A 27912-nucleotide genomic window follows, 5' to 3' on the forward strand; every position below is an offset into this window, starting at 1 on the left:
GGGTATTATCTTTCTCCTAAACTTCTTCTGTGCTCTCCTCCCCTATTTACATCTCCCACTACTCTAATTCTTCCCTTCCCAGAATGACCCTGTCTCTTATTTTCTTTTACCCTTATATGGTCTATCTCTTTACTTACATGCTCTGTCCCACCCCCAATTTAGTTCCACTGATGTTGTTCCCTGCATTTGCTGAAGAAAGCCATTTACCTTATCTTTCTCCCCCCACCCCACACACACACTTGTCTGCAACAAGCAAGAGTTTCTTTCTCTCACAATGGGCATTGTAGCATTTGCAGTGAGACAGCCATTAAATTAATTACATATGAAGCCATTTAAAAGTACAGATGAAAATAATTCATCTTCTTGAACATTTAAATGTTTGATAAAAAGCCACAACAAATTTTCAGAGCCCCCTCCCCAAAAATTCTGAACTTTTGTAATGCCCTAAAATGCAGCTTATTTTGATATTGTATCACACACTGACGTTACTGAAAGGTGGATTATAAACTATTAAACCACATACAAGTAAATCTGGCACTGTTTAATAACTGGCCTTTCACAATGAAAAATGCAGGTGGAGACACTGTTCCAGGCGCCAACAAAATACAGCAGGAGTAGAAAACCTCAGAGCAGGCGCTAGAGCTGAAAATGTCTCAGTCTCCAGTATAAGTACCTATTATATGGCTCCAGAAAAAGGACGGATTGAGACATCCGGGTTTTACTTCCGTTGCTTTCAATGGGAGTAAGGAAGACAGATTGAGACACCTGGGTTTTAACTTCCATTGAAAGCAACGGCAATAAAACCCGGATGTCTCAAACCGTCCTCCCTTTTCTGGAGCGATAAGGTAACCCTAATTACCTTAATAAACTTAAAACAAAGAATACAGCTCAGTACCCTGTTAACGGAGCTTAAATTGTCTTTGACCACAACGAGGCCAAGCCAACCACGCCTCCCCCAGCCCGGCGAACTGCCTATGACGTCATCTTTCCGCGACATAAACACAAGTCTAACGTGGCTGGCAAGGATACCGATGCCGTAAGCTGATAAATTCGAGCAAGATTTTCTGTCATTTATTTTTTTTTTAGCGGTTTCTTTTAGTGTTCTCGTGATGGCGGCCTCACTTCCTCAGAAGCGTTATTACCGACAGAGAGCTCATTCTAACCCGATGGCTGATCATTCTTTTCATTAGTAAGTTCCTTGTTTTAAGTGATATATACCTTAAAGTGTTTTTTAATTCTCCTCTTGGAGTTTTATCTAACAAATAAATTGCAGATTTTTCTGCCAGGTTACACCTCCTTTTCTGGCTACTTTAATCAGAAAACAATACTTTTTATCAAAGATAATAGTGCGATTATGAAGTTTTTCATTCATGTTTTAGTTTATACGGCTTTGGGCATTATTTATTGTGGAATAAAATTAATATTTCGTGCTGGAGATTTATTTTTAAAAAATCCGTCTTTCTGTGTGCAGTTTAGTTACGAAAATTATAAACGATTTTTGAAGCTGGTTAAAATCCCACTGATATTTCTTGTGATCTTGTGCCTTAGACCCAAACTTAGATTATAAACCCCCTAGGAAAAACAAAATACATACTGTACTTAAATATTACTCACTTTGAGCTACAGCTGAAAAAATGCCTGAGCTAAATCCAAAAGTGCATCCCATAAAGACTCTACATTTTGCTTCAGTATTGTTATTAATTAATAAATGTTTAAAATGCATCTGTTTTCAGTTGTTTCCTGTTTTTAGTCCAAGGCTAGCCCTGAATAAACCTTCATCCTTACACCCCCAATTTCAATTGACTTTCAGGTGCTTAGTCCTCCCCTCCACTCACAGATTTTGATAATGATCATGCCATCACTATCACTACCCCTTACCTTGAACCATCCTGTAAAAATGTTTGGTTGTCCATCATACTGTTTAAATATGAAACTTTGCTCTGCATATGTGTATGTCTGCAAATATATTTGTGTGTGCACATATACACCAATTTTCAAAGCTATTTACCTGGGTAAATAGACTATTTGAAATGTGCCACCTTTCCTGCAGGTAGAAATATGCACAGACATTCTTTGAGTTGGTATGACATAAAAATCTGTTGTTTTGTGTTTATTATTGCTGATATCCTAGGTAACATAGTAAATGTCAACAGATATAGACTTGCAACTTACATCACGATTAAAAACTGGGATACTGTAATCGGGTCTTTTCCTGATAAGCCCCGCCACTAATGCAAAAAGTGCACGGACGAAAACTTAAGCCCCGCCAATTATTAAACTATTGAAGCCCTCCGAGGAAATTATTCACATGATTTGAATAATGACTCGGAGGGGGGGTTCAAGGGGGGGCTCTGCCCCCCCCTTGTATATCACTTTTCCCAAGTAGTCACTTAGCATGGTGTTAGCTAAAACTGTGGCGGGGGTTAACTTTTTGGCGGGGCTTATCTGGAAAGGATCCCTTTAATCTGTATCTCTCTTTGCCACTCTTGGGGCACAGACCATAGAAGTCTGCCCGGCACAGGTCCTACTTTCTCAACTATTGGAGTTGCCATCGAAGCCTATGCCAGCCTTGATCCTAATACATCATTGCCTTTTAGGGGGCCCAGACCATTGAAAAGATGGATAAGTTGACCTGAAAGAGTGAACATCTAGTCTTAATAGTTAAACCATCTCTGCTAGCTTTAGCATGTTTCAATGCCTGGGGATAACTTTCTTTGAAATCCTCTTTAATGTGAACAGAATACAGTATATTGACATCATCCATCATATCCAGGTCATAATATCTTCCCTTGCCCCCACTACTACCACCGCCACCACTACCTTGACAAAAAACCTGTTTTAAAAAAACTGTTTTTACTCCATCACCAGCATGCATTTTATGTGCATCCCAACTCTGCTTCTCCATCAACTGCACTTAGGAAACTTCCCCATCCTCCTGAGGAGCGACGAAAAGAAAAATCTCCTGATTCTATACCCTACTGTCCATGCTCTATCAGGTCAATATAATTGAGCACTTTGCTTCTCACTGTGCAGAAAACTCTGCTTACACAAGTTCCACGCTTCAAGACGGGGTCTGTCTGAGAGTGATCCCCACTCATACCATCAACTTGTCCATTTGATGTGAAGGTGAATACTCCACTGACCAAATGAGGAGGATGAGGCGTTTCTCCATCCTTAAGAGTATTACTGTCTTTGCCCCTGGAAAAGCTCTTTAGGCACCAAACTCTAAATTCTGTATATTACACCGTAAGTTGTGTGTGTAAATTGGTGCACACAGCTGATTTGCATACACTACTTAATTTAACCAAATCAATCAGTGCCAATAACTGGCACTTAACACCTCATAATTGACGCTGAGTGGTACTAAAAGTTACATACACAACTTGGTAGGTGCATTCTGTTAAGTGGTGTGAATGTGAATCTGAAAAGGGGGTGTGGCCTGGGGAGAAGCATGGACAGATCATGGGCGTTTCTAAAAGCTAAGCGCAGTGATATAAAATATGCCCAGTCCACACCCCACTTATATGCAGGTATTTAGGCCTGGTTTTTCTTGGTCTAAATCAGGGATCTCAAAGTCCCTCCTTGAGGGCCGCAATCCAGTCGGGTTTTCAGGATTTCCCCAATGAATAGGCATTGAAAGCAGTACATGCACATAGATCTCATGCATGAATTCATTGGGGAAATCCTGAAAACCCGACTGGATTGCGGCCCTCAAAGAGGGACTTTGAGACTCCTGGTAAATGGATACGAGCTACTGATGGCAAAAGAAAAAAATGTGGACCAAATCTAAAGGAAATGCATTACTGTGTTCTGATTCCAGAGAAATACTAAAAAGTAAGGTACAGTAATTAAAATTCATGACAGTTTAAGTTTTCAGGTTTCAAGTTTTATTTTAATTTGATATACCGCCTATCATTAAGTCTAAGCGGTTTACAAACAAAGTTAAATATAAAATAAAAAAAGATATTCAAAGACAGATACAAACAACAAAGAACTGTAACGTGATACATAAGGGATAAAAGGGTAAAAGTTACATTGTATTTAAAAGTTACATAGAAAAGGAAATTAAGAGGGAGACACAAAAGGGTTGAAATTTGGATATGTAATCTTCTTGTATGAGATAGTTGAGTAGGATATTCCATAAAGTTGGTGCAGCGACCGAGAACATGGTTTTACATGTGGTGTCGTAAACAATATGACAGAGTGAAGGGATTGTAAGGAGATTTTGTTGAGATGAGCGAAGTGGTCTAGAGCCTGGAGGACCACCAGGCCAATCGGGTTTTCAGGCTAGCCCTAATGAATATGCATGAGAGAGATTTGCATATAATGGAAGCGATAGGCATGCAAATCTGCTCCATGCATATTCATTAGGGCTAACCTGAAAACCCGATTGGCCTGGTGGTCCTCCAGGACAGGGTTGGGAACCACTGGTCTAGAGATCGATTGTTATTTCCCTATTCTATCGATAAATGCTGGAGAATGTTTTATTTTGCTTCTGAAAGTAAGAAGTAGGATTTTGAATGTTATACGATGAGAAGTCAATGAGCATCTTTTAGTAAGGGGCGTGACATGATTGAATTTTTTGGCCTTATAAATGATCTGAAGTCTTCTAATTTATTTTTGAACAATACCTTGATATAGAGAACTACAATAATCTAGATGAAAGAATTAACAAATGTATAAGAATGTTGAGTGATTTAAGTTTGAGTAGATTTGCGATTGAGCATTTTTAGTTTGTAGAAACATTTTTGTACGACCAAACTAATTTGTTGATGGAAAGTAAGTTTTTCATCTAGAATTACACCAAGATGTTTTATAGTGGTATCCATTTTAATTGGTAATGATCTGATGCAAATAACATAACATTGTACTTATAGACCGCGTTACCAAAAAGCTCTACGTGGTTTACAAAAGATTATAAACATTAAACATAATCGTATATTTGAATGTGAGCTAGTCAGGTATTTGGAGAAAAGATAGGTTTTTTAGCTGTTTTCTAAAATGTTTGTAAGAAACAGCTGTGAGCAACAATGATCAAAATTCTTTTTCATGAGAATCTGCCTGAGATGCTAAAGAGTGATTTAGGAATTTCTTGCTTTTAAAACCTTTTACAGAAGGGAAATTAAACAGAGCATGAGTTTTTCTACTGCATTTGTTCGTTGCTATGGAAAAACTATTAGCCAGATAAGTAGGGGCTGCACCATATAAAACCTTGTAACAAAACAGCCCAGCTTCCACAGGCAACCAATGCACTTCGCAATAAAATAACGTAACATGATCGTATTTCTTCAATCCGTAAATCAATCTAACTGTTGTGTTAGGTATCGATGATAATCTCAATAATTCCTTCTTAGTAGTTGATAAATAAGCAATATTGCAATAGTCAAGGAGATAGGTGCCCTTAGGGTTTCCTTTTCACTGCTTGGAAAGAGTAGAGCTTTAGTTTTGGTAATGTTAAGCAAAAGCATGTTTTCATTAAGCCATTGACTGATTGTGTCCAGTTTTTGATTAATTTCTTGATGTCTTCTGATTTATGTGGTTGAACTGGATGTATAAGCTGTATGTCGTTGGAATACGCAAAGACTGTGAAACATATTGACTGTGCAAGAGTCAGTAGAGGTGCTAAAAATATTTTGAATAGGATCAGTGATAGTATTGATCCCTGTGGCCCAAGTAAAGTTTGCTATGTGATGTTTTTTGCTTGTATACATGGTGCCCATATCTATAGTAACTGCTCTTTCTTGGTATGTTCACAGTCCAGCAAGACCAGAAGACATGGACTGGGCAGAATACTATCCAGAGTTTTTCAAACCTCTTAATCCAGATATTAAGCACGACGATGGAAAGGACCTTACGGAAGCAAGCACACCAAAAGCACAAGTGGAATTTGCTGATATTGGGTGCGGTTACGGAGGTTTATTAGGTATACTTAAGAGCACTTTTCTCCTCATCCAGCAGCTTATTTCCATTTAATGATTTGATTTAATCCAACAGTTTCAGATCTTCTCCTTCAAACACTTGCCAACTCTTAATATTGACACCTACTCACAGCTGGAAGCTTACTGTAGTAACAGGACCTAAGAACTGCTATACTGGATCTGACCAAAGGCCTTTCAAAACCAATAAACTGTTTCCAGGAGTTGCCAGTCCAGAGCACTGGTACATTTCTTCTCCCAAAAAGTTAATAAAAATAAAGGGGTTTGTGTGAAGGTAAGGGTTATGGTATAACCATAACACTTCACATTTATTATAAGCAGGTACTTTTTCTGCCCCTATTGGGCTAACAATCTTAAATTCAAGTTAAATTTATCTAATATACACTTCTCCCTTCGTAATCGCTGTGATAGGGGATTAACAGAACTGCAAATACAGATAAACCGCGAATAACTTTTTCATATGTTATTCGTTGTTTTCTATTAAAAACCATCGTGAATATGGTGAAACCACGAATAATATGGTGGGAGGCCTGGCCTGTTCTGAAGGAGAGGCAAAGCACGGTGAAGAAAGTGCTGGGAGTCAGCGATTTTCTCTGTAAACGATTGGAATCGGCGATTTCTCTATGCAAGCTGATGTAATTTGGAGGGAGGAGCCAGCAAGCTAAAAACCCTGAATAATTGAAACCGCGATTGCTGAAACTGCGAATACGGAGGGAGAAGTGTACCACCAATATAAATCCAAAGTTAAAATCTAAGCGGTTTACAATAAAATAAGGGATAGTGGATAACTCCCCCCCCACACACACACACTTGTAGACTGCCAATAACATTACAAACGTCACTGGAATATGTGGAATGAAATGATAAGGGAAGATTACAATAAAATCAAAAGGGAAGGGAAAGAAAAGGGCAAGGTAGAAACAACTACTGTCATAACAAATGAACAATTTACTGCAAGAAGCAAATTTTTGATAATGAGGTATGTTACGAGCTGTCCTACCATAAAGGTGTTTTAGTTATCATCCAACACAAGTTGAATGCGTGTCTTCCAGGGTTATATTTCTCAGGGAAGGGAGTTTGGGTCACTGCTATTGAGGTGACATCAAAATGTAAATGTATTCTTATTTATGGTGAGCGGTTAAGGGGAGATGCCCTGATCCAGCCCTGCATCCGTTAAGATGGGGTATCCTTGTGGCTGAGAGTGCAGGATGTCTAGAGGGCATTTGGTCCATTCTAAATTTGATGGTTTTTGCCATTATGTATAATGCACGATGACTTGGGCCTTGTGTACACAGCATTTTCCCCACTCGCACTAAATGGAAGAAAACAGGGGCTCTTTTGCTTGTACAACAAGCAGTTAGTGTGTGAGTAAGAACATAAGAATAGCCTTACTGGGTCAGACCAATGGTCCATCAAGCCCAGTAGCCTGTTTTCATGGAGGCCAATTCAGGTCACTAGTACCTGGCCAAAACTCAAGGAGTAGCAATATTCCATGCTACCGATACAGGGCAAGCAGTGGTTTCCCCCATGACTTTCTCAATAACAGACTATGGACTTTTCCTCCAGGAACTTGTCCAAACCTTTCTTAAAACCAGCTACGCTATCCGCTCTTACCACATCCTCTGGCAATGTGTTCCAAAGCTTAACTATTCTCTGAGTGAAAAAAAATTTCCTCCTATTGGTTTTAAAAGTATTTCCCTGTAACTTCATCGAGTGTCCCCTAGTCTTTGTAATTTTTGACGGAGTGAAAAATCGATCCACTTGTACCCGTTCTACTCCACTCGGGATTTTGTAGACTTCATGTACACAGTGTTGCAATAATGGTGCCCTCTGATGTCCATCCTGGCTTGATAGTGCATTTTAATTTTTGTATCCACTGCACGCGTCATTATGGATGGGGAAAGGGGGTTAATGCAAAGGGACTTACTGCACACTCACAAATGCAGATAACATGGATGCACTGACTTCTCTCTTCAGTATATTCAGAAGGTGACAAGGACATCATTCCATCACTGTACTTAACCACACAGTAATGGTATGCATGAGTTGTGTGGCAGGTATACATACATGCAAGTTATACCATCTTTCTAAGTGGATGTATAGGGAAAGGGGATTGGACTTGATATACTGTACTGTCTTTCTGAGTGGCTTACATATTATATATGGGGACTTACTTTGTACTGGGGCGATGGAGGGTTAAATGGCTTGCCCAGAGTCACAAGGAGCTGTGGTGGAAATTGAACCCAGTTCCCCAGGTATCTGCAGGTCTTCCCTTTGGTATTACCTCATACACATTTGTACCTGCTGGTTGTTATACCCAAATGTCCCAGCTCATCTAGGGGCCCTTTTATCTAAGGAACACTAAGCCCTAGAGTGCTGAAGAAGGCTTACCGCAGGACTGACTAAAGCGTCCTGGAGTCATTTCCCTCTTTATGTGCAGTAATCGCATGCTATGTATTTTGCTGGAGGGAGCATTGCACGGGCAGGGAATGAGTGGAAACGCTACCCAGCTAGTGTGTTCATATTATTGCACGCTAACCGGTTAATGTGTGGTTAATGCAGGAGCACTTAGCACCTCTTAAACGGGAGGCAATAAATGCTGTCGTGTTAATATTTTTGCAAGCCCTGCAGTCCAATGTTTTAAAATAAAATAGGAAAAGCCCTATCTCACTGCCATGGTAAAAATGAGTTTAGTGATTGGGACGGTCTCTCCCGTGTTAGGATGCGCTTTGTTGTTTACAGCAGCTGTCCAAAAGAGCCCCGTAATGTACATCTTGTAGTCTCTAGAAACGATTAGTAGTGGAATAAAGGTTCATAGTGCTGGATCTCGTCTCTGGTCCCAGTTGAAGTGGAAAGCCAAAAAATCAGGAGGAAACTGCTGCTTCCCAACTTTCTCCAAAAAATAGGAATTGAATAAAATAGTTTTTACGTTATTGGAGGTTATAGGCACCAAAAACAGTGGCAGTATTGAAAGATGCATGGGATAGACCTCACTGGTGGAACACTCTAGAGATCGGAGGAAGATCTGTAACAGTGGGATCTCTTAGAGAGAGGAAGCGATAATGTTTACCGTGGATGGGCAGACTGGATGGGCCATTTGGCCTTTATCTGCCATCATGTTTCTCTATTTCTATGACAGTATTGTAAACGGGTCCAATGGGCAGATGAGCTAGACCACCTGGTCCACAACAGCTGATGTTAAGTTTCTAGTGCTTGTTTTTAGTTTTATTTCCACTACCCCCAAGTTTATTGAAATTTCTTCTCTGAGACAGGCTGTAGGTAACTCTTTTTTTTTTTTTCCTCATTTTTTTCCAGTGGAGCTGTCGCCTCTGTTTCCTGACACATTGATGCTGGGCTTGGAGATCCGGGTTAAGGTGTCGGATTATGTGCAGGACAGAATCCGGTCATTGAGGGAATCCAATCCCAACCACTATCAGAACATCGCCTGCATCCGGAGCAATGCCATGAAGTATTTGCCCAACTTCTTCCGTAAGGGCCAGGTACAAGCCTGTCTTTGCTGTTCATTTACATGTTGTCTGGGTTATAATCTGCTACGTGTTGAGCCAGTTAAGAAAGTGAAAGTTTTCCCCAAGGGATTCATTGCATGTTCTACAGCGGCCAGTCTGATGGCTTAGTGACAGTACTCTGTGCTGCTGTGCTTTTGAATTCCATTTTGGAGGAAGCCATGGCAATTCTATAACCACAGCAGTGCTGGCCTTAGGGGTAAGTAAATTGTGCGGCCACACAGAACACCACACTCGAAGGAACACCACTATTCTTCTCCTTGCAACCTCCTCTCCATGTCTGCAGGCTTCAGCTTGCTGTCAATCTAAGTCTGAATGATCCCCATATCTATTCAGTGGGTGTGAGCAGCATGTAATGGCTTCTATAGGGTGCCCATTGTGCAAGGGGTGGATATATGCCTGCATCTGGGAAGAGTTAGAGAATTCAGCTAGCATTGTGACAAACTTGGGAAAGCTGTGTTGAGCCACCAGTGGTAAAAGAGAGAAACTTCTGTCTGTGTTTTGGGAGGTGACGGACTAACATATTAGGAGGAGAGAGAGAAGGGGATACTTTTGGGCATGAAAGGGAGAGGAGAAATGAGGAGACACACGGAGATGCTGGGCACTGTGGGTAGAGGAAATGAGAGAGTTAGGGGATGATGTTGGGCAGATAAGAAGGGGAAACAGTTAAGGATTCTGGGCAGGGGTCAGAGAGGAGTGAGAAGAGGGGTTTTGGAGGAAAAAGTTAGCAATTTTCCTAGAGCAGTGCTCTTCAATACAAGGCCCAGGGGCCAATGGCGGCCCTCGGAGACCTTTGGGGCAGACCCCATTGTCTTTCAGTCTCTTTTTTTTTTCCTGCTACCTAGCTCAGAGCAAAAAGGAAAAAGTGGATGGGGGAAAGTTCTGCATGCTTGAAGGACAAGTCATTTATCAAACTTTGAAGAACCCCCCTCCCCCCAATGAAGTGTGAAGGTTGGCTGGTGGAGATGGAGGTCATTGACACACACAGGTCAGCAGTGTCATGACCCCACATGGGAAGATATGTGGTGGCTCTTCTTCAGCCCATTAGAAACCAAAGTGGCCCCAGCTTTAAAATTATTGAAGACCACTGTCCTACAGTCTCTGCCACTGCCCAAAGAGGGGACGCTGAATGGCAGCAAAAGACCCCTTCAAAATTCCCACATTTCCAAAGTGTCAATCATACCCACCCAAACCACATATCCATACATTCCCCCTGTCAACACCTCTTATTCAACCACCCTCCCCCCACACACAAACACACCTTCACCACACATACACATGCCTCTTCGGAGGTAGGAAAGAACCCCACTATTTCACATATGCCGTCCTTTACCTTTTCTCTTTTCCTCACTTCTAATGTTTATTTTCTCTATATATTTTTATAATTGATTAATTCTTAAAAGTATTTTCTATTTAATTAGTTTCTTTAAAATACTTTATTATTTTGGAATGTACGTTTTATTTTTAACAGTATGTTATTGAGAGTTCAATGTATTCTTGTTAGGATGCTTTATATCTCATTTCCGCTATCTTTATTTTCCTATCTACTATTTGCTAATTTGTTTGTCTTTGGTACTTTAGTTAGATTGTGAGCCTTCGGGACAGTAAGGGAATTTCAGAGTACCCATTCTTTATTTATTTATCTTATTTTATTGTATCCTTTAATGTATATTTCTATGTAAACCGCTTAGAACTTAACGGATTTAGCGGTATATAAGAAATAAATAACATAACATAACATAACTTGCTGCTCTGCCTGTTGTCACTGCTGCTTTAAAATAGCTGCTGAGACTTCTCATGGCAGCCTCATGAGACTGCCTCGTGAGGTCCTGGTAGCCATATTAAGATCAGTATTGGCATAAGAAAGCGCAATTTAAAATGGCAGCAGCGGCAAGAGGCAGAGCAGCAGGCAGGAAAGAATGGGCTGCTTTCCAGCCTCTGATGAAGTCACCAGACCACTCAGGCTTGCTAAGGGAGGCTTGGGGAGGTCCTACTGACGCTCGGGGGTGGTGGTGCCATCAGGGGGGAGGTCATGGAGCAGCTCCGGAGTTAGAGGAGAGTTTTGAATTCAGCCGAAAATGCCTCTGGTTTGGGGGGTCAATTTCGGTGCCAAATCTGAAACCAAAATCAAAATTCGGTTGGCATCTAGCAAGCACTTTCGCTATCTGCATAAGGGGCATAAATGCTGGTGTTCAAATGCGGCAGTTACACCCCTAACTGATTAGTACTCTAAACTTTAGCTCATAAGTGCTTGTACCCCACCCCCCACCCTGCTCGTGTCCCTCCCACATTCACTACCCTCTTACAATTACGCAGTATCAAATTTAGGTGCTAATGTTATAGAACAAGCCCATAACTGCAAATTAAAGTTTGCCCCAATTAACTGTTTTTATTGCCAGTTATTGGTTGCTTAAGTAACCAACTACTAGTGTTCTCTAACCTACGTACATAAATGCGTGCGCGAGAGGGTGTGGCGTACAAGCACTTGTGAGAAAAAATTTAGAATACTGTCAGTTAGGAGTGTAACTGCATGTAAGTGTGTGTGAGATTTTAGTGAGAGGGATAGCCTGCAGAGCTTTGAGCATACTTTTACCGTCATTAATTTTCTAAGGCAAGCAATGCCCCAGGCCGGAAGAGCAATTTCAAAAAGAAGACTTAGCCGAGACTTAGAAGCTCATGGTACCATAGCCCAAAAGATGCTGGTTCAGATTAAAATAAAAGCTCAAGGGGACAGGAAGAAGTTGGGCTAAAAAAAAAAAAATAAAGATTTACTTTAAAAAGAAGAAAGAAAGAAATCGATCCTGCTAAAATTAGTCTTTTGCAGGGAAATGTGGACACCTGTTAGTACAGAGGCAAGAGCACACGTCAGACGCATTAAAAGGTAACTTTACCTTACCTTGGTACAGCCGTGTGGCATGCTGTCCCCTTGCCAATCATGCTGTGGCACTACTTTTACTCAGTAAGAGGTGAACATAAGAATTGCCATACTGGTCCCAAGTACCAGGCAGAAACCCAAAGAGTTGCAGCATTCCAGAGCTGAGATTGTGATGTCATAATGCCTCATTCCACCAATGCTTAAGAGCCAAACATCAGTGAGGTCACAAAGGCTATACTTGTCCTATACTTGGCTTACATAAGAACATAAAAATTGCCATACTAGAACAGACCGAAGGACCATCAAGCCCAGTATCCTGTTTCCAACAGTGGCCAACCCAGATCCCAAGCATCTAGCTAGAACTGGTTTCTTCTTGGTATGATGGCCTCATAGCCAATATTTTGTGAGTATAGTCTCGGAAAACAGACAGCGAAATACCTTTCTGAGGCAGATGACAGGTTTGAGAGTTCATCCTTTTGAAGTTGTAAGGCCAGAGGATGTGGTAAGAGCGATTAATGTAACTGGTTTAAAAAAACAACAACGTTTGGACAAGTTCCTGGAGGAAAGTCCATAAACTGCTGTTGAGACAGACATGGGGGAAGCCACCAGTTGCGCTAGATCAGTGGCATGGAATGCTGCTACTATTTGGGTTTTTGCCAGGTACTTGTGACTTGGATTGGCCTCTGTGACGACGGGATATTGGGCTAGATGGACCATTGGTCTGATCCAGTAAGGCTATTCTTATGTTCTTCTGACAAAGTGTTTGCTAAATCTTCAAACATTTGTTAGCCTTATAAAGGGATTGTCTTTAATCAGTTCCTGTGGGGATAGGAAGAGACTAGATAGATCAGATGCTTATTACATTCTATTAGAGTCTGGTTTTCCTCTCTGCTCTCATGCTACAAACTAGAGAATGACACGGGGAAAAAATTTGTCCCCATCCCCGCGACCACAGTCACTGTCCTCGCCCCGTCCCATCCCCGTGACCAGGTGGTATATCAAAATTTTAATCAACTTGAGAAATTGTTGTTCTCTTGACAGGAATGGCCACCATTTTGCCATCTGTCCAGATAGTTCTCATAGTTCTAGATTAGGAGAAGGTCCAGCAAGGAGAAATGAGAGGAGAGGCCTCCTGCCTCCTTGACCCTTAGGAGCTCCTTGCTCAGGCACTGTAGGTTTTTCAGGCCCCTTCTCAATGCTTGCAGAGGACCCTGGCCAGTTTGCAGGGAAATATGGACACCTGGTAGATCCGTAGGCTGCAAACTTAGTGGGAAGCTCATAACAACTCCATAGGGGACTATCTAGTACAGCCCCTGTTCAGTGAAGTCTCTAAGGGAACATCAGATGTGCATCAGATTCTTATTCTGGCCTCTGCTGGAAAAGGATGGAAGGGGGGGCCCTCTCCCCTTGGTAATCATTCCCAGTCATTAGATTGTTCTTCCACTAGAAACTCTCCTTATTATGAGATGGTTTCAGCACTTCATACACCCAGCTGCCACAAGAAGAGGTCTCTGAAGGGGATCCAGTAGGGCTGCAGAAGCCATTGAGGGTTTGTTGCCTTCATAAGGCACTTTTTAGATGGTACTGCTGGAATGGGAGTCCTCTGAGTTGATTCTCAAGGAAACAAAGGTGATGGGCAAATTGTAACCTTTCCTCTCCACCCCACCTTTCCTCCCTTACTCCCTCCCTGCCCCTTACCTTTGTGGCGGGCAATTTCTAAATTTCCTTCCTACGAGCAGCCGGAGCATTAAAGTTGCGTGTGGCTGCAGGAAAGGTCGTCTCTGATGCAACTTCTGGTTGCATCAGACATGACCTTTACGGCAGCCACACGCAACTTCTACACTCCGGCTGCTCGTAGGAAGGAAATTTAGAAATTGCCCGCCACAAAGGTAAGGGGCAGGGAGGGAGTAAGGGAGATGCACGGATGAGGCAGCGGCGATCAGTAGGGAGAGAGGGAGATGTTTGGACTAGGCAGCGGTGATCGGGTTGCGGCAGCGGAGACGATCAGTAAGGAGGGAGGGAGCGCGATCGGTGACCATGCGCGTTCCCTCCCTTAACTGCGGGGATAAGGCCATTCACCGCTCAACAGGGCAGTGAATGGCCTTGTCCCCGTAGCCGCGGTGAACACAGTTTTTTCTCCACCGTTTCGGCGGATAACAGCCACCGTGTCATTCTCTATTATAGATCTGGTTTCATCTATTTTACTCTTTGATGCCTGATATGTACCGTTGGATTCTCTGTGCTTGTGCACCTTTTGTTAGCTCTTTCTCATGTCAACTTATAGGTACAGGTCCAGTTCCTCCTCTACTCTGGGTGACTTGTTTCTAGAGAATAGAAACTCTTCTATTCTTCAACCTCCCTCCCCATTATGGATTTCTTTCTGCTGCCTGTAACCCATTCACCTCATCTCTTTCAGTTGAAGAAGATGTTTTTCCTGTTCCCTGACCCTCACTTCAAGAAAACGAAGCACAAATGGAGAATCATCAGTCCTACACTCCTCGCTGAATATGCCTATGTCTTGCGCATTGGGGTGAGTTATGTGGAATCGTTATGGAAGATGGATGCCAATTGTCTGCATCTGGTTAGTTGAAACAAAGGGTAGAGCACTCTTTAAAACTATGCTGAGCCATAAGGTTAGTACTGGATCAGAGAGAGGAGTACTCCCTAATACAAGATCACACTGGAACACAAGGCCTGTAAGGCTCAGAGAAAAGAGTGTCCCATGCTGGCTTGGAGAGAAGCATGCCTCCTCTTGGCGACAACACTTCCTGCATTTCTGGATAGTTTCCCCTTGAGTCAGCCACATCATGAGAGTTGGGACTTGATTCCTCTGCATGTTAATTTTTACCTCTTTTTTTTGTAAGTAACAGCAGTTTCATTTCTAGCGTATAGGGAATATAATATTATTAATTTTATTTATAGCATTTATAACCTACCTTTCAGGCCAAAACCTTGGTTGCTTAAAATTATAAAATAAGGTTGTATATTTTAACATAGTAAAACAAGAAAATACAAGCTAAACAATTCATACAAAAAATGAGGGGTGGAAAGGAATCCCAAGATTTTTGTTATCTAATTGTTGCTTAATGGCATAATTTTAAACATATTTAGGTAATTTATACCAAAATAAATGCCGAGCAACACTTTGCATAATTCAAGTTTTATTAATGTTTGATATACAGTACTCATGAGAAATGTACAATGGCGCTCATTTTCAAAGGAGAAAAACATCTCAAAAACAACAACAAAACAAAAACATCTCAAAAACAACAACAAAGTAGTAGACGGACATTTTTCACTTGAAAATGTCCACATTGCGATTTTCAAAACTTAAATTTGAGATGGTTTTTCTCCACAGTTCATCTAGATTGCAAGGGGATGTGTTAGGGGTGGGATTTGGATGGGTCCAAAATTTAGACATTTTTCAGGGATAATGGAATAAGATAGAAACGTCTAGAGCAAAACCTTTGTGACTAACTGACCAGCTGACCACTGGAGGGATTAATCCCCCAGTGGTCACTGACTCCCTCCCATGTCAGGATGCTATTATTAGTGAGCGCATTCTTGTGGTGGACCTTTGGGAGTCCCACCCGTGATGGGTACTGCTTTGGTATGTCCCATCCGTCTGTGCCAGACTGGAGGGATGATAAAGAAGGAAAAATTAGGTTCTTACCTGCTAATTTTCTTTCTTTTAGACCCTCCAGACCGTCACAGAACCCACCCAGTGTTTTCATTCATAATGATGTGAAGTCATTTTCTCTCAGGAATGCGATCTCATGATTTTGGTTCTTTTTGCCTTTTCTTTTTTCTGAGAAGTATAAATAGTGATATTGGAGCAGCGACCTCTGGTTCATCTGGTGTAGCTGGTGAACTGTGGGGTTAGTTTCTAGTTATTTGTTCTGTACCTTCTCCAACAGTTGTTCTTGGTTTTGCACTGTTCTTGTTCACTGCAATCCGATTGCATACATTCCTGGATTTGGCCAAGCTTATAGTTTTGAGTTCATGCCTGGCTATTTGTCAGACTATTCTCCACCTTCTGGCAGAGGAGAGTATCCATCTGTGCCAGTCTGGAGGAACTAAAAAAAATAAAATTTCTTCTTGTTTTGCACCGCAAAAACATAACAACTCTGTCTTTTTTAGTAAACCCTATTTTCACAGTTAATGTGAACAGTGACATCGCACAAATATCACTTTTGCACAGTAGAAAAAGTAAGCAAGCAGCAAGTTCCTGGCAATCTGGTTATGCAAAGTGCTGACGCTTTTCCTAGTTCTTTTGGGGGGAGGAGGTTTACAATATTTTTATTGAAAATATAGATGCAACTTATAACCACTAAACTTGAACAACTCAAATATGTTTACAATAGTGTCTTGAGCTCAATACAAAACTCCCACATTAAACAGTACCAAAAAACTACTACTCCTTTCTCCTTCACCCTGTGTTACTTCCCAGCCAGAGAGCAACCCATTGGTTCTTCAGATAGTGGTGGTACAGTGGTTAGAGCTACAGCCCCAGCACCTTGGGGTTGTAGGTTCAAATCCCGCACTGCTCCTTGTGACCCTGAGCAAGTCACTTAATCTCCCAGTGCCCCAGGTACATTAGATAGAGTGTGAGCCCACCAGGAAAAATGCTTGATTACTTGAATAATTTGTATTCCGCATAGAATTGTAGGATATGCGGAATACAATTTTTAAAAAAACAACAACTTCCCTGCCTAAAGATCCTCCTCACCCCTCCCAATCCTTCAGGCTCCCCCATCAACATTTGGTGCAAGATAATCAACTAGTTCCTTCTCTTTTCATATCATACCTCCCTCTTTGATAATCCGTCAACCTCTCATTCTCTTCTATTATCCCCAATTTGGTTCTCCAATCATGCACTGTTGGACTCTCCCTCTCCTTAACATCCCTCTGTTTTGTCTTCACACTGTAACTTTTTTGCTGCTAATACACATGGACTGTCTGTGCATGCAGGGCCTGGTGTACACTATTACAGATGTGGAAGAGGTCCACGAATGGATGGTGAAGCACTTCCAGGAGCATCCACTGTTTGAACTCGTACCATTGGAAGACCTGGTAAGGGAGAGACTGATGGGTGATAGGAACTGAGGAGATAGGGCTATACTCTGACAAGTTAGAGGAAAGGATAGGCTGTGTATGAGGCCCTGATGAGAGCCAGATGTGCAGGAATTGAAAAGGAAGGGTAGGATAAAAAGGAAAAAATATGAACAATTTTAAAGAAAATCCTGTCTCGGCTTAGAAGAAACTACTTTTTACTGCCTCATTGCTGAGGCACCCACTCAGGATGAAACAGTGTAAAAACATACATAATTTTAAAGGGGAAGCACTACTACCTTTTTGATCTCTTAGGAGTAATTGTGTAAGGAAGTCATTTAGAAGCATTTAGACATATAGGATTAGATTCAATAAATAATGCCCAAATTTGAGCGTCAAAAAAAAAAAAAGAATATTGATTGCCACTGTTCCCTCTAAGCCAGAGGTCTCAAACACGCGGCCCGCCAGGTACTATTTTGAGGCCCTCAGTATATCTATCATAATCACAAAAGTAAAATAAAACAGTTTCTTGATCAAATGTCTCTTTAGCTACAAGTTACAATATTATTATTAAGACTTAGACAAAAGGAAAGGTTTATAAACTATAAAGAGTTTTACCTCATACAAAATTGTCAATTCTTTAATAAGACATGAACTATTTTTTCAGAGGCCCTCCAAGTACCCACAAATCCAAAATGTGGCCCTGCAAAGGGTTTGAGTTTGAGACCACTGCTCTAAGCTGAGAGAGAATCCTTCACCTACAGTCCTGCCAGTAGGGGGTGCTATTTCACCATCACATTTTCACTAGTGAAGGACAGGCAAGCTCTGAAGGACTCCAGGAAATCTGCCTGTCTCTAGTGACTGAAAACCCAGTATTGAAGCAGAAACCCCCAGCAGTGCAGTTGGAGGACTCCCACTCAGCTTAGAGGGAACAATGCTGATTGCTATTTTACAAACAGTGCTCGGTGTTGGGAACTGTTTCTAGAATAGCCCTTAGCACTGGGATCTGCATCCGTGCCCAATTTACCCCAACTGAAACCTGCTGTAAATACTTAAGTGTAGCTGATTACTATTCAATGTATTGTAAACTGCTTTGGGTGAATCTCTTCTTGAAAAGGCGATTCATAAATCCAAATAATAAAGAAAGAAAATAAAAATTAGGCTTGGATCTCCCATATTCTGTAATACTGTGTGCATCTAAAGTGAATGCCCCTCCTATTACCAACATCCACTTTTCAATTGTGTGCTAAAAAGTTTAAACAATTAACCACAAATACCCCAGATTTTTTTCAAATTTTCACTTTTTTCAGATCCTCAGCAGTCTCATTCATGAATTTTTGTTAACGTTAAGCATTTACCCAAACAGTTCCACTCTTCATTGGATCATTTTTTTTTTTTAACTTTTTTTATTTTCTTATTTCAATCAATTTATTATTTATAATACTATATAGTAAAAAGCCCACTTATCTGTTAGGCTCAATGCAAGGAGTGCCTCTTCCGACACGATCATGTTTCAATATAAACTTATTCAGGATCGAGGCTCCTACATTTTAAAAAAATGATAGCATTTAAAATTCAATATATGCTGCGAGATCAGTTTGAATATAATGTGATTTCTTATACAAACACTTCAGGAGATATTAGCAATCCAAATTATACCTTTTACATTGGTTTCCAAACCACGCTTCACCAAATTAGCTCTGCTTTCATTTTTATGGTAGTTTAAACCATTTAAAGCGCTCTCCACAATGTCAGGCAGTGTCTTCTTTTGGCGGCATCTGACGTCGGATCCTTTTCAATCCTCTCCTGCTGTTACGTGCATCAATGCACTGCTCTGTTCTGATTGGATGAAAACTTCCTGCCACCAGAATATATCAGCTGACCCAGTGTCGACCCATAAACCAGGATTCTTCCACTTCATTCGCAAGAAACACAAAATACAGAAGAATCAAATCATATTATAGACATCCAGTCAATTTCTTCATTCAAACCATCAGGGGACATAGAGTTCAATCTAAATATCCATTGCTTCTCTTTTAAGTTATGAATTTTTTTTATAATTTCCATTTATAACCCTCCATTCAATGTCCTGCAGAGTATGGCCCATCTTTTTCCAATGATTTACAATAGGGGCTGTATCTGTATCAGTATTCACTCTTGACTTAAGTTCAGTTAATTGGAGTTTTATACAGTGAATGTACGTCCAACATAGATTTTATCACAAGGACATTGTATAAGACAAATTACATTCATTGTTGTGCATGATGTATCTTCACGGGCATCTTTATAGAATAACACCTAGCAAGATGTGTGCATAAATTCAAATAGTTGCCAATAATTTTCAGCACTCAATTATTGGTGCTAATTGGCTCGTTACTCAAATGACATGCACAAATCGGACATGCGCCCAGTTTTAAGCACCATTTATAGAATTTGGAGGATAGATTGCATCCATGTGTAGATAGTGATTTTCAGAAAGCTGCTAGATGGAAGAAATTTCTGGCGTTTTGTCAGTCATTTTTGGGTCTGGGAGCAACCTATCAATTTAGATTTCCTTGTAAATGTTGTATTACTTATCAGGCTTTGACACGCAGCTCCTGATTGGTGAGGCCCGACTTTAGTACAGGAAGAGGCGGTCGGAGCATACCACGAGTGATTTCCTTTACTCGCCGGCGCTCCAGCTGCCCTCTCCTGCCTCCCCTTCATGGTTGGAAAATACCGCAAATGACCGGGACTGCGGACTGCAAATTCGCAGGGGAGCACTGTAATACAATAATAGCTTGTTTGGTGTTAGTACATTTCAAAAAAGTTCTGTAGTGCCAAATTTACAAAACTTTTTTACTTATTTGAGATAGAAAAAGAAATCCACTCTTACATTACCACTGAAAGTATGCACCAATGCTTCTAAACCCAACAAAGTGCCCCATTTCGGTACTTCTGCAGGAGCTCAAGACTTTCAGCATCTTAAAAGTTAAAAGATGCAGTATGCAAATAAGCACTGGCAAATACACATGTATATAGTAACATTACCATTTGCACGTATTGGAGCAATTCTATAGGTGGGCGCCTCCTTTAGGTTCCCCAGTGCTGCATTGTGAGAGCCTAATCTATAACTGCATCATGATTCTCATATTTGTTTTTTGAAATCTAGCATTGCCCAATATCAGTGTGCCTAAAATCTATACAGTCACTATTACACTAGCCATGTTGTAACTGTGGACACCCAAATGCAACAAGGTAGAGAGCTGCAAGGGAACAAGGTTAATGGGAATCCCGTGGCATAACGGGGAAGCCCTCCAGGTCCTCGAGGATCCCCTCCAGACTCATGGGGATGGGTCGTCTTTGTTCAGGGCTCCTGCGGGAATGGTACTTTCCTCTGGCATCAGGTTCCACGTAGCCGCACTCACTTGCTCTTTACAGGCCGCTGGCAGCATTCCTTCCTCCACGCTACCGGCAGCTGACTTGGAAACTTTCACTCTGATATGTTTTGCATCAGAGGGAGGGCTTCCTTCTGATGCAATCAGAGGGAAGCCCTCCCTCCGAAGCAAACGCATCAGAGGGAAGGCTTTGGGTCAGCTTCCGGCAGCATGGAGGAACGAAGGAAAGCTACCGGCGGCCTGAATTGACAGGCTCGTAAGATGTTGCTTGGGGTGGGTGTGAAGAGAGGGATGCTGCATGCGTTGGGAAGGAGTGTGGAGAAGGAGGGAAGAGTTGCTGCATGGCTAGGACAGGGTTGGCAACTTGCAGCTCTTCTTCCATGGCCCCCCAGACCTACCGAAGTACCCGGTGATCCAGCGGGGGTCTTCGAGGTAGGAGTGTGGCCCTTTTGCTCCTGTCTTCTCCCAGCTGCCTTCTAAAATAACTGCCACAACCTCACGTGGTACTACTGAAAATGCCATGAACACCAAGGAAAGGTTACGGCAACCATTTTAGAAGTCAGCTGGGAGGAGGCAGGAGTGAAAGAGCCCCACTTCTACCTCGAAGATCCCCACTAGTCTACCAGGTACCTTGTTAGGGGGGCTACCTTAAATATGGCAGATTGGAGGGGGGCAGGGGCATTTTAGGATTGAAATGCTATGAGAAGGCCATGCTCCTGCCTCCAAGATCCCTCCCCGCTAGACCTGGTGCCCTGGAAGGCCCTTGGGGAGGGGACATCGTGGGTTGGGAGAGAGAAAAAAGGGTCGGGGCCTGGAGAGGGGAGAGAGCCTAGACTATGGGTTTGGGGGAGGAGGGAGAGAGAAATATTGGATTTGATGGTGGAAGAGAAGGGTGGGACAGATGGAAAGGTATGCAAGAAGATGGAATGTTGGACATAGTAGAGGAAATGAAGGGAGAAACACAGCATGGCACTGGAGTGTGGTGATAGCAGGAGAAATGTTGGGCATGGGGCTGATGGGGAGGGGCAGAAGATACTATCCAAGGGCCAGGGGCTGAGAGAGGGAGAAATGTTGGACATGGTTTTAGAGGGGGGTGAGAGAGATGCACCCTGGATCCTTCTCTCTCTCCTTTTCAACTCCCTTTGCAGCAAGAGAGGGAATGGGAGGGAGAGAGATGGTAGACAGAGAGAGGGGAGATGTGTTGTGCATGGAGGTTGAGGAGAGAGAAAGAAATGCTGTGCATGAGTAGGGAGGGGAAAAAGAGGGAGAATGATCCAGGATAGAAGGGAGTGAGGATGCTGTACAGTGGGAGGGAGGGAAGAGAGAAATGCTGGACTATGGTAGGAGGAACCAATGGACAGCATCCTGAAGAAGTATTTACAGAAGACAGGAAAGCACAAAAAGATACTGGAAACAACTTGATGGAAAAATAAATCTCCAGAAAACAAAGGTTAAAAAAAAAGGAATTTATTGAATGAAATATGTTAGTTTGGGGAAATGTATATAGCAGATGTCTTTGTATTGTGTTCAACATAAAAGGAGCTGCATTTCTGGTTTTATTTGTCCAGTGTTGAAGTAGTTGCTGACCCTTGCTGTGGCTGATGGGAATTCCCAAGCACCGCCAGCTGAGGACTTCCTCCATAGGCGGCCAGAATTTCCCACTAGCAGCTTTCCTGAGCCACTGAGGTGCCAGCATCTGTGATTCAGAGACGCTGTTGCTGACTGGCAAGCTTGGTAAAAGGGACCCCTGGCCACCTTCAGAGGAAGTCCTCAGCTGACATAGCTTGAGAAACCTCATCAGTTGGAGTATTTATATTTACATTAGAGGCTCTGGCAGAGCCCCATTGACAGTTATGTATTCTTCCCAATATTTCCAAATTAATGAAGTATCTTTGCTTATTTGTAAATGGATCTCTACCAGAGCCTTTAATTCAGCAGCATAATTAAATAACTACTTCTGAAGTTTATGGGGACGGGCAGGGATGGACGAGATTACTTGCGGGGACGGATTCAATTCTGGCGGGAACAGGTGGGGACAGATTTGATTCCAGCGGGAATGAGTTTGATTTCTGTCCCCGCGCAACTCTCTACAGCAAGGGCAGATAACTTAAATAATTCTCTGATATGCTTATAGGCGAGAGCCCTACCTGTCACCCACCCATGGGAGTGCTCCCCTTGTATTTATGCATTACACTTACCCATGAACATGCTGGAGTTCAGTACATGAATATAACAGATGTGAGCACCCAGGTATAAATGGCCCTTTTAAGCATACAGGGGGAAAATTCTAAAACTGGTGCCTAAGGTAATTGAAGAATGCCATTAGAAATGGCAAACAAAAAAAAAAAAAAGAGATTGACGCGCAATTCGGTGCTGGAATCGCACCCGCATAGGTGCTTTAAGCCACTTTACGCCAAAGTAGGTGTGACCAGGACTGGAAGTGAGCCATCTTCCATTAATACAATCTTCTATTCGGATTAAAAATGCTAACATCCACTGCAATAGCGCTTGGTTTACTGTATATTCACTTTTTACTTCTTATGCACAACATATAGTGCTATTACTATAAGGGAGTTCAGACCTCCACCCGAGTAATATAACTCCTGATGGTGGTGGTGTTCATAATTCCCAGTATAGCATTAGTTCAACATTTTATAACTTTTCTTCTTAATTTTATAATCAATAAGTTAATAACTTAGCTTTTTAGCAGGTTATTCCCCTTTCCGACGCATTTCGCATGACTTTATCAAGGTCGGGGGAACATAAACTTATCTTTGCCTATTTAGATCTGCCGCTGGCATTCAACCAGCGGCAGATCTAAATAGGCAAAGATAACTTTAAGATCCCCAACCTTGATAAAGTCATGCGAAACGCGTCGGAAAGGGGAATAACCTGCTAAAAAGCTAAATTATTAACTTATTGGTTGTAAAATTTAAAAAAAGGAAAATGAATTAAGAAGAAAAATACCATATTTGCTGATTGTACCATTTTCCCTGATTGCTCCAATTTTCTCTGATTGTACCATTTTCTCCGGTACCTAGTTTCTCTGATTGTACCAATGTAACATTTCGCTGATTGTCCAGTCCTTCTTCATTGTAAACCGCCTCGAACTACTATGGCTTTGGCGGTATATAAGAAATAAATTATTATTATTATTATAAATGTTGAACTAATGCTATACTGGGAATTATGAACACCACCAGGAGTTATATTACTTGGGTGGAGGTCTGAACTTCCTTATAGTAATAGCACTATATGTTGTGCATAAGAAGTTAAAAGTGAATATACAGTAAACCTAGTGTTATTGCAACACTGGAAGTGCCATAGGTGGCCTAAAGCACCTTTGTAGGTAAGATTCACGCAAAGATAGGCACTGGCCTACATTTCCAGTACCTATCTTTCACATAGGCACAATTCTGCCAGTGTGTCATTGACATGTGATTGGCAGCCAACAATATTGGCGCCGGTTACAGAATCAGCCCACAGTGATGTTACCCTTTTTTTGCATTTATTTTATTTTATATTTTTTCTGAAATCGCTGCTTCCACTGGAAGTGCCAGCAGATACGTGCATGTTTGCCTGTATCCTTGAATGCATTTTACTAAAGAATCTGAGTTTGGTGGAGCCTTTTGGGAAATACCTGAAGAACTGTGAATGTCCACCCTGGTCATCCCAATTCCTAGCTTGATGTACGCTCCTGTGGCGTTCAATAAGTCTCAAACCTTAAAATGCGCCTTGAAGGTTAAGGGGGATGGAGGGAGATAGATAGATTCGGGTAGGTAGGAAGGAGGGAGGGGGGGCCACGCGCATTCCCTCCCTTAACTGCGGGGACAAGGCCATTCACTGCTCCACGGGGCAGTGGATGGCCTTGTCCCCGTACCTGCGGTGAGCACCTTTCCACTCTCCACCGTTTTGGTGTGTTACCCGCAGCTACTCGCGGCTAGCCGCGGGTAACATCCACCGTGTCATTCTTTACTCCCCATTACTTCAGGTATAAATAGATTGTAAGCCTTGTATGGACAGGAAAATTCCTAACTCACCTTGAACTACTATAGGGAAAAGTGTGAGCCCCTTAAAAGAAAAAAAAGTGCTAAACATCTCATCCCTTTGTTCTGACAGAAAGATGACATCATTGTGGAGCGCCTGGGCACTGCAACAGAGGAGGGAAAGAAGGTACAGCGGAACGACGGACAGAACTTCCTGGCCATCTTTAGGCGTAGAGAGGACAAAATACTTCAGGAGACTCTGAGCACACTTCTGAAAGAGAAGTCGTGCCTATCTACAGTATAATTAGACCTGGTTTTTAATTTTTTATTTGTTTTGAGATGAGACTTGGATTTTTTTCTCCAGCTGACCCTAGGAACCAGTATGGAGGATTGTCTTTGTGTGTACATTTTGAGAAAAGGTGTGCCACAAAAAGGATAGCCAGCTGTCCGTCATGCACTCTGCTCTTCACCAAGACTTGTATGCCCACAATACTTGAGTGTGGACCATCATGGGGGTAAAAATGTGACACTTCTTGGTAGAAGTACTTCTCAACCAGTGTGCCTTGACAAAGGCCTTGGTGGGCTCTGGCGGTGTCAGTTAGGGCATGGTTAAGCATGGGCTTATGAAGTTTTTTCCACATGTCTTTTGCACGGTGCCCCAGAGAACAGTCCTCTGCTTCCTGTTCAGCCTGTCCCTTCCTGTGCAGGATTTAGGGCACACAAGGAAAGCCAATAAGTTTAGAATAGAGAGAGCAAAGAACAGTACTCGCCTCTCCTCCAGTCATTCAGGATGCATTTGGTGCAGACACGGCAGAGCAAAGATCCCCAGTTGTTTCTATCCCAGCTCCTTTCTTCTGTATCTTAGAGGCAAAATTCAGAAGTTTGGGGATAGGAATATAAGAGAACAGGATGGAAAGGGTTAAAGTAGAAAGCAGGCGCTTGCCTTTGTTCTATGGTGGGGGTCAATGCAGAAAGCCAGGTAGCAGAGCTGACTCAGCATGCAGCTTTTACCGCACAATTAGCCAGCAAAAAGTACCATGGCATTATATAAGCAATGAGCATTCACATTACTACCACATTATAAGTTCAAAAATTTTTTATTGAGGACATCACACGAACAACAGCAACAGAGCAATACAAAAATGAACGCTTGTCCCACAATTTGTGTTTTCACCCCAGAACCCCCCCTCCAAACAACAACAAACATTTGCAAAAGAACTGCAACTCCACCAAGAACCAAACCCATAAGGAAGACCCCCTCAAAAAAATACGGAAAATCAGCAGAGTATAACTGCCACATTTTAATTGGATCAGTAATCCACAGCTCGTTACAACCTGAAACCTTTTCAAAAAGCAAAAGTCACTGGCAAAATCCCTGATACCGTGTTTCCCTGAAAATAAGACAGTGCCTTATATTAATTTTGGGTACAAAAAACACAGGGCTTATTTTCGGGGGATGTTTAATTTTTTTTTTTTCATGTACAACAATCCTCTCCACCCCAATTCTTCCTCTTTCCTTTCTCTACCCCCCCCATGTGCAGCATCTTTCCTCCCCTCTCATCCATCCACTTGTGCAGCATCTTTCTATTCCTCCCTCCTATCCCCCTGTTCAGTAGCACCCCACCAACGGGCTGCATTGTGGCCTTCCCTCTGAAGCCTTCCTTTTGCCACATCACTAGGGCTTATTTTTGGGGTAGGGCTTAAATTAGGAGCATCTTTAAAAATCATGCTAAGGCTTATTTTCGGGGGAACAGGGTAGTAGTGGCCCATGCCCCTCCCACAACATACATTTAAATCATTGGTGTCCCATGCTGCCATGAGCTCCTCCCATAGCTCCTTTCCCTCCCAAGGTGTATCTTAACAGGTAGGAGCATCCTTAAATTAGGGTTAACCCAGGCATGTTCTCTCTTTAGAGGACTGTCCGTGTGCCTGGATGTTTTTTTTTTTAATTGGGGAGTCCAAGTCTAGTCAGCTCTCCTGACTCCCTCACCTACCTTCTCCCAAGGCTTGGCCACTATAATTTCATCTTCAGGCTGCTGCTCCTCTAACACCCCCCCTTGAGATTTAGATGAACTACTGATCAACAGCATTGAAATCCATCTAGAAAATAGGTTTTGAAAATAGCAAAGGGGAAGGGTTTGGTGAGATCCTGAACTGCTGAGCTTTTGCTCCTCTGTTTGCCAAGCAGACAGTAAGAACCCTCTGAAGGGACACACCAGGCCAGAGAGGTTACATCTGTATAGTATGAAGACCACTACAGGGTGAACATACATATCGACTGTTTCTCTGAACACATTGTGAACTCATTAAAAAATGGCTTTTCTGGGGCTTTCTTGGATTTGGTCATCCCATGGCTGGCCCCCTTCATAGCAAGGCTCACAGAATTGATATGATATAAACAATTAAAACAGCTGGATGAGAAATCATCCCATTTTTCAGATCACAAACAAGAAATGCCATTTAAATGAATCAAAATGATGAAACAGCTGAAATTTCATTTTCAAATCTTTTGTTTTATTCTGGTTATGGTGTGGAAAACCCCTAAGAGAAATTACTAATCTTCTCGTTGCCCATAGGAATTACTGGCAATACACAGAATTTAGTAAAACATGGATTGTTTAATGTCTGGGGGGTTGGTTTGTTTTTTAAACACTCTATACAAGATCCAACATGTGTAGAACATAATAGTAATCATTTATGAGCAAAACGGACTCAAGGTAGGGCTTTAAAGGATATTGGACTAAGTGCATTCCCCAAATGCTTTTCTGAATGCAGTGTTTGGAAGGTGCACATTTCCGGTTTGCCATGTCTGGTTTAGGGTGAAAAGAAATGAGAGGTCCAGCCAGCCCAACCTTTTTCTTGTTGACTAACAGGCAATCTCTCACTGTCTAGGAATCCAGAGGCAGGCCAAAGAAACATCCTACATCAGTAGCAGGGTCATCCCAAGGGCTGTGTGTGTGGTGCAGCCACACAGGGTACATAGGAGATGGGGTGCAAAAAATCATATCCTGTCCATTGTCTTCCCTGCAGTGGATGGGGCAGAGGCTCTAGGGGTCTTGTGACACAGGACCTGATTCCAGCTTGGGATGTTCCTTATCTCTAACCATCACTGTAGCACCATGAAAATAAATTTCTTCCCAACCCTAAATGTGGCTAGTATCT

At 42.1% G+C, this 27912-nt stretch overlaps 1 protein-coding gene across 2 annotated transcripts; it reads left to right on the plus strand.

Moving 5' to 3' along the window:
- The first annotated feature begins 890 nt into the window (after positions 1-890).
- On the plus strand, positions 891-27898 carry METTL1 (methyltransferase like 1). Of its 2 annotated transcripts, XM_033939965.1 has the most exons (6): positions 900-1189; positions 5757-5923; positions 9252-9436; positions 14752-14865; positions 17307-17408; positions 24884-27898. In XM_033939965.1, exons 1-6 carry the CDS (start codon positions 1110-1112, stop codon positions 25052-25054), a joined length of 819 nt encoding a protein of 272 aa, XP_033795856.1. In that variant the 5' UTR covers positions 900-1109; the 3' UTR covers positions 25055-27898. The 2 variants fall into 2 exon arrangements, with proteins under 2 accessions (XP_033795857.1, XP_033795856.1); XM_033939966.1 differs by lacking the exon at positions 17307-17408 and having other exon boundaries at positions 891-1189.
- The last annotated feature ends 14 nt before the right edge of the window (positions 27899-27912 follow it).

Source organism: Geotrypetes seraphini, chromosome 3, assembly GCF_902459505.1.
Source record: "Geotrypetes seraphini chromosome 3, aGeoSer1.1, whole genome shotgun sequence".
In the NCBI taxonomy this organism is placed as follows: domain Eukaryota; kingdom Metazoa; phylum Chordata; class Amphibia; order Gymnophiona; family Dermophiidae; genus Geotrypetes; species Geotrypetes seraphini.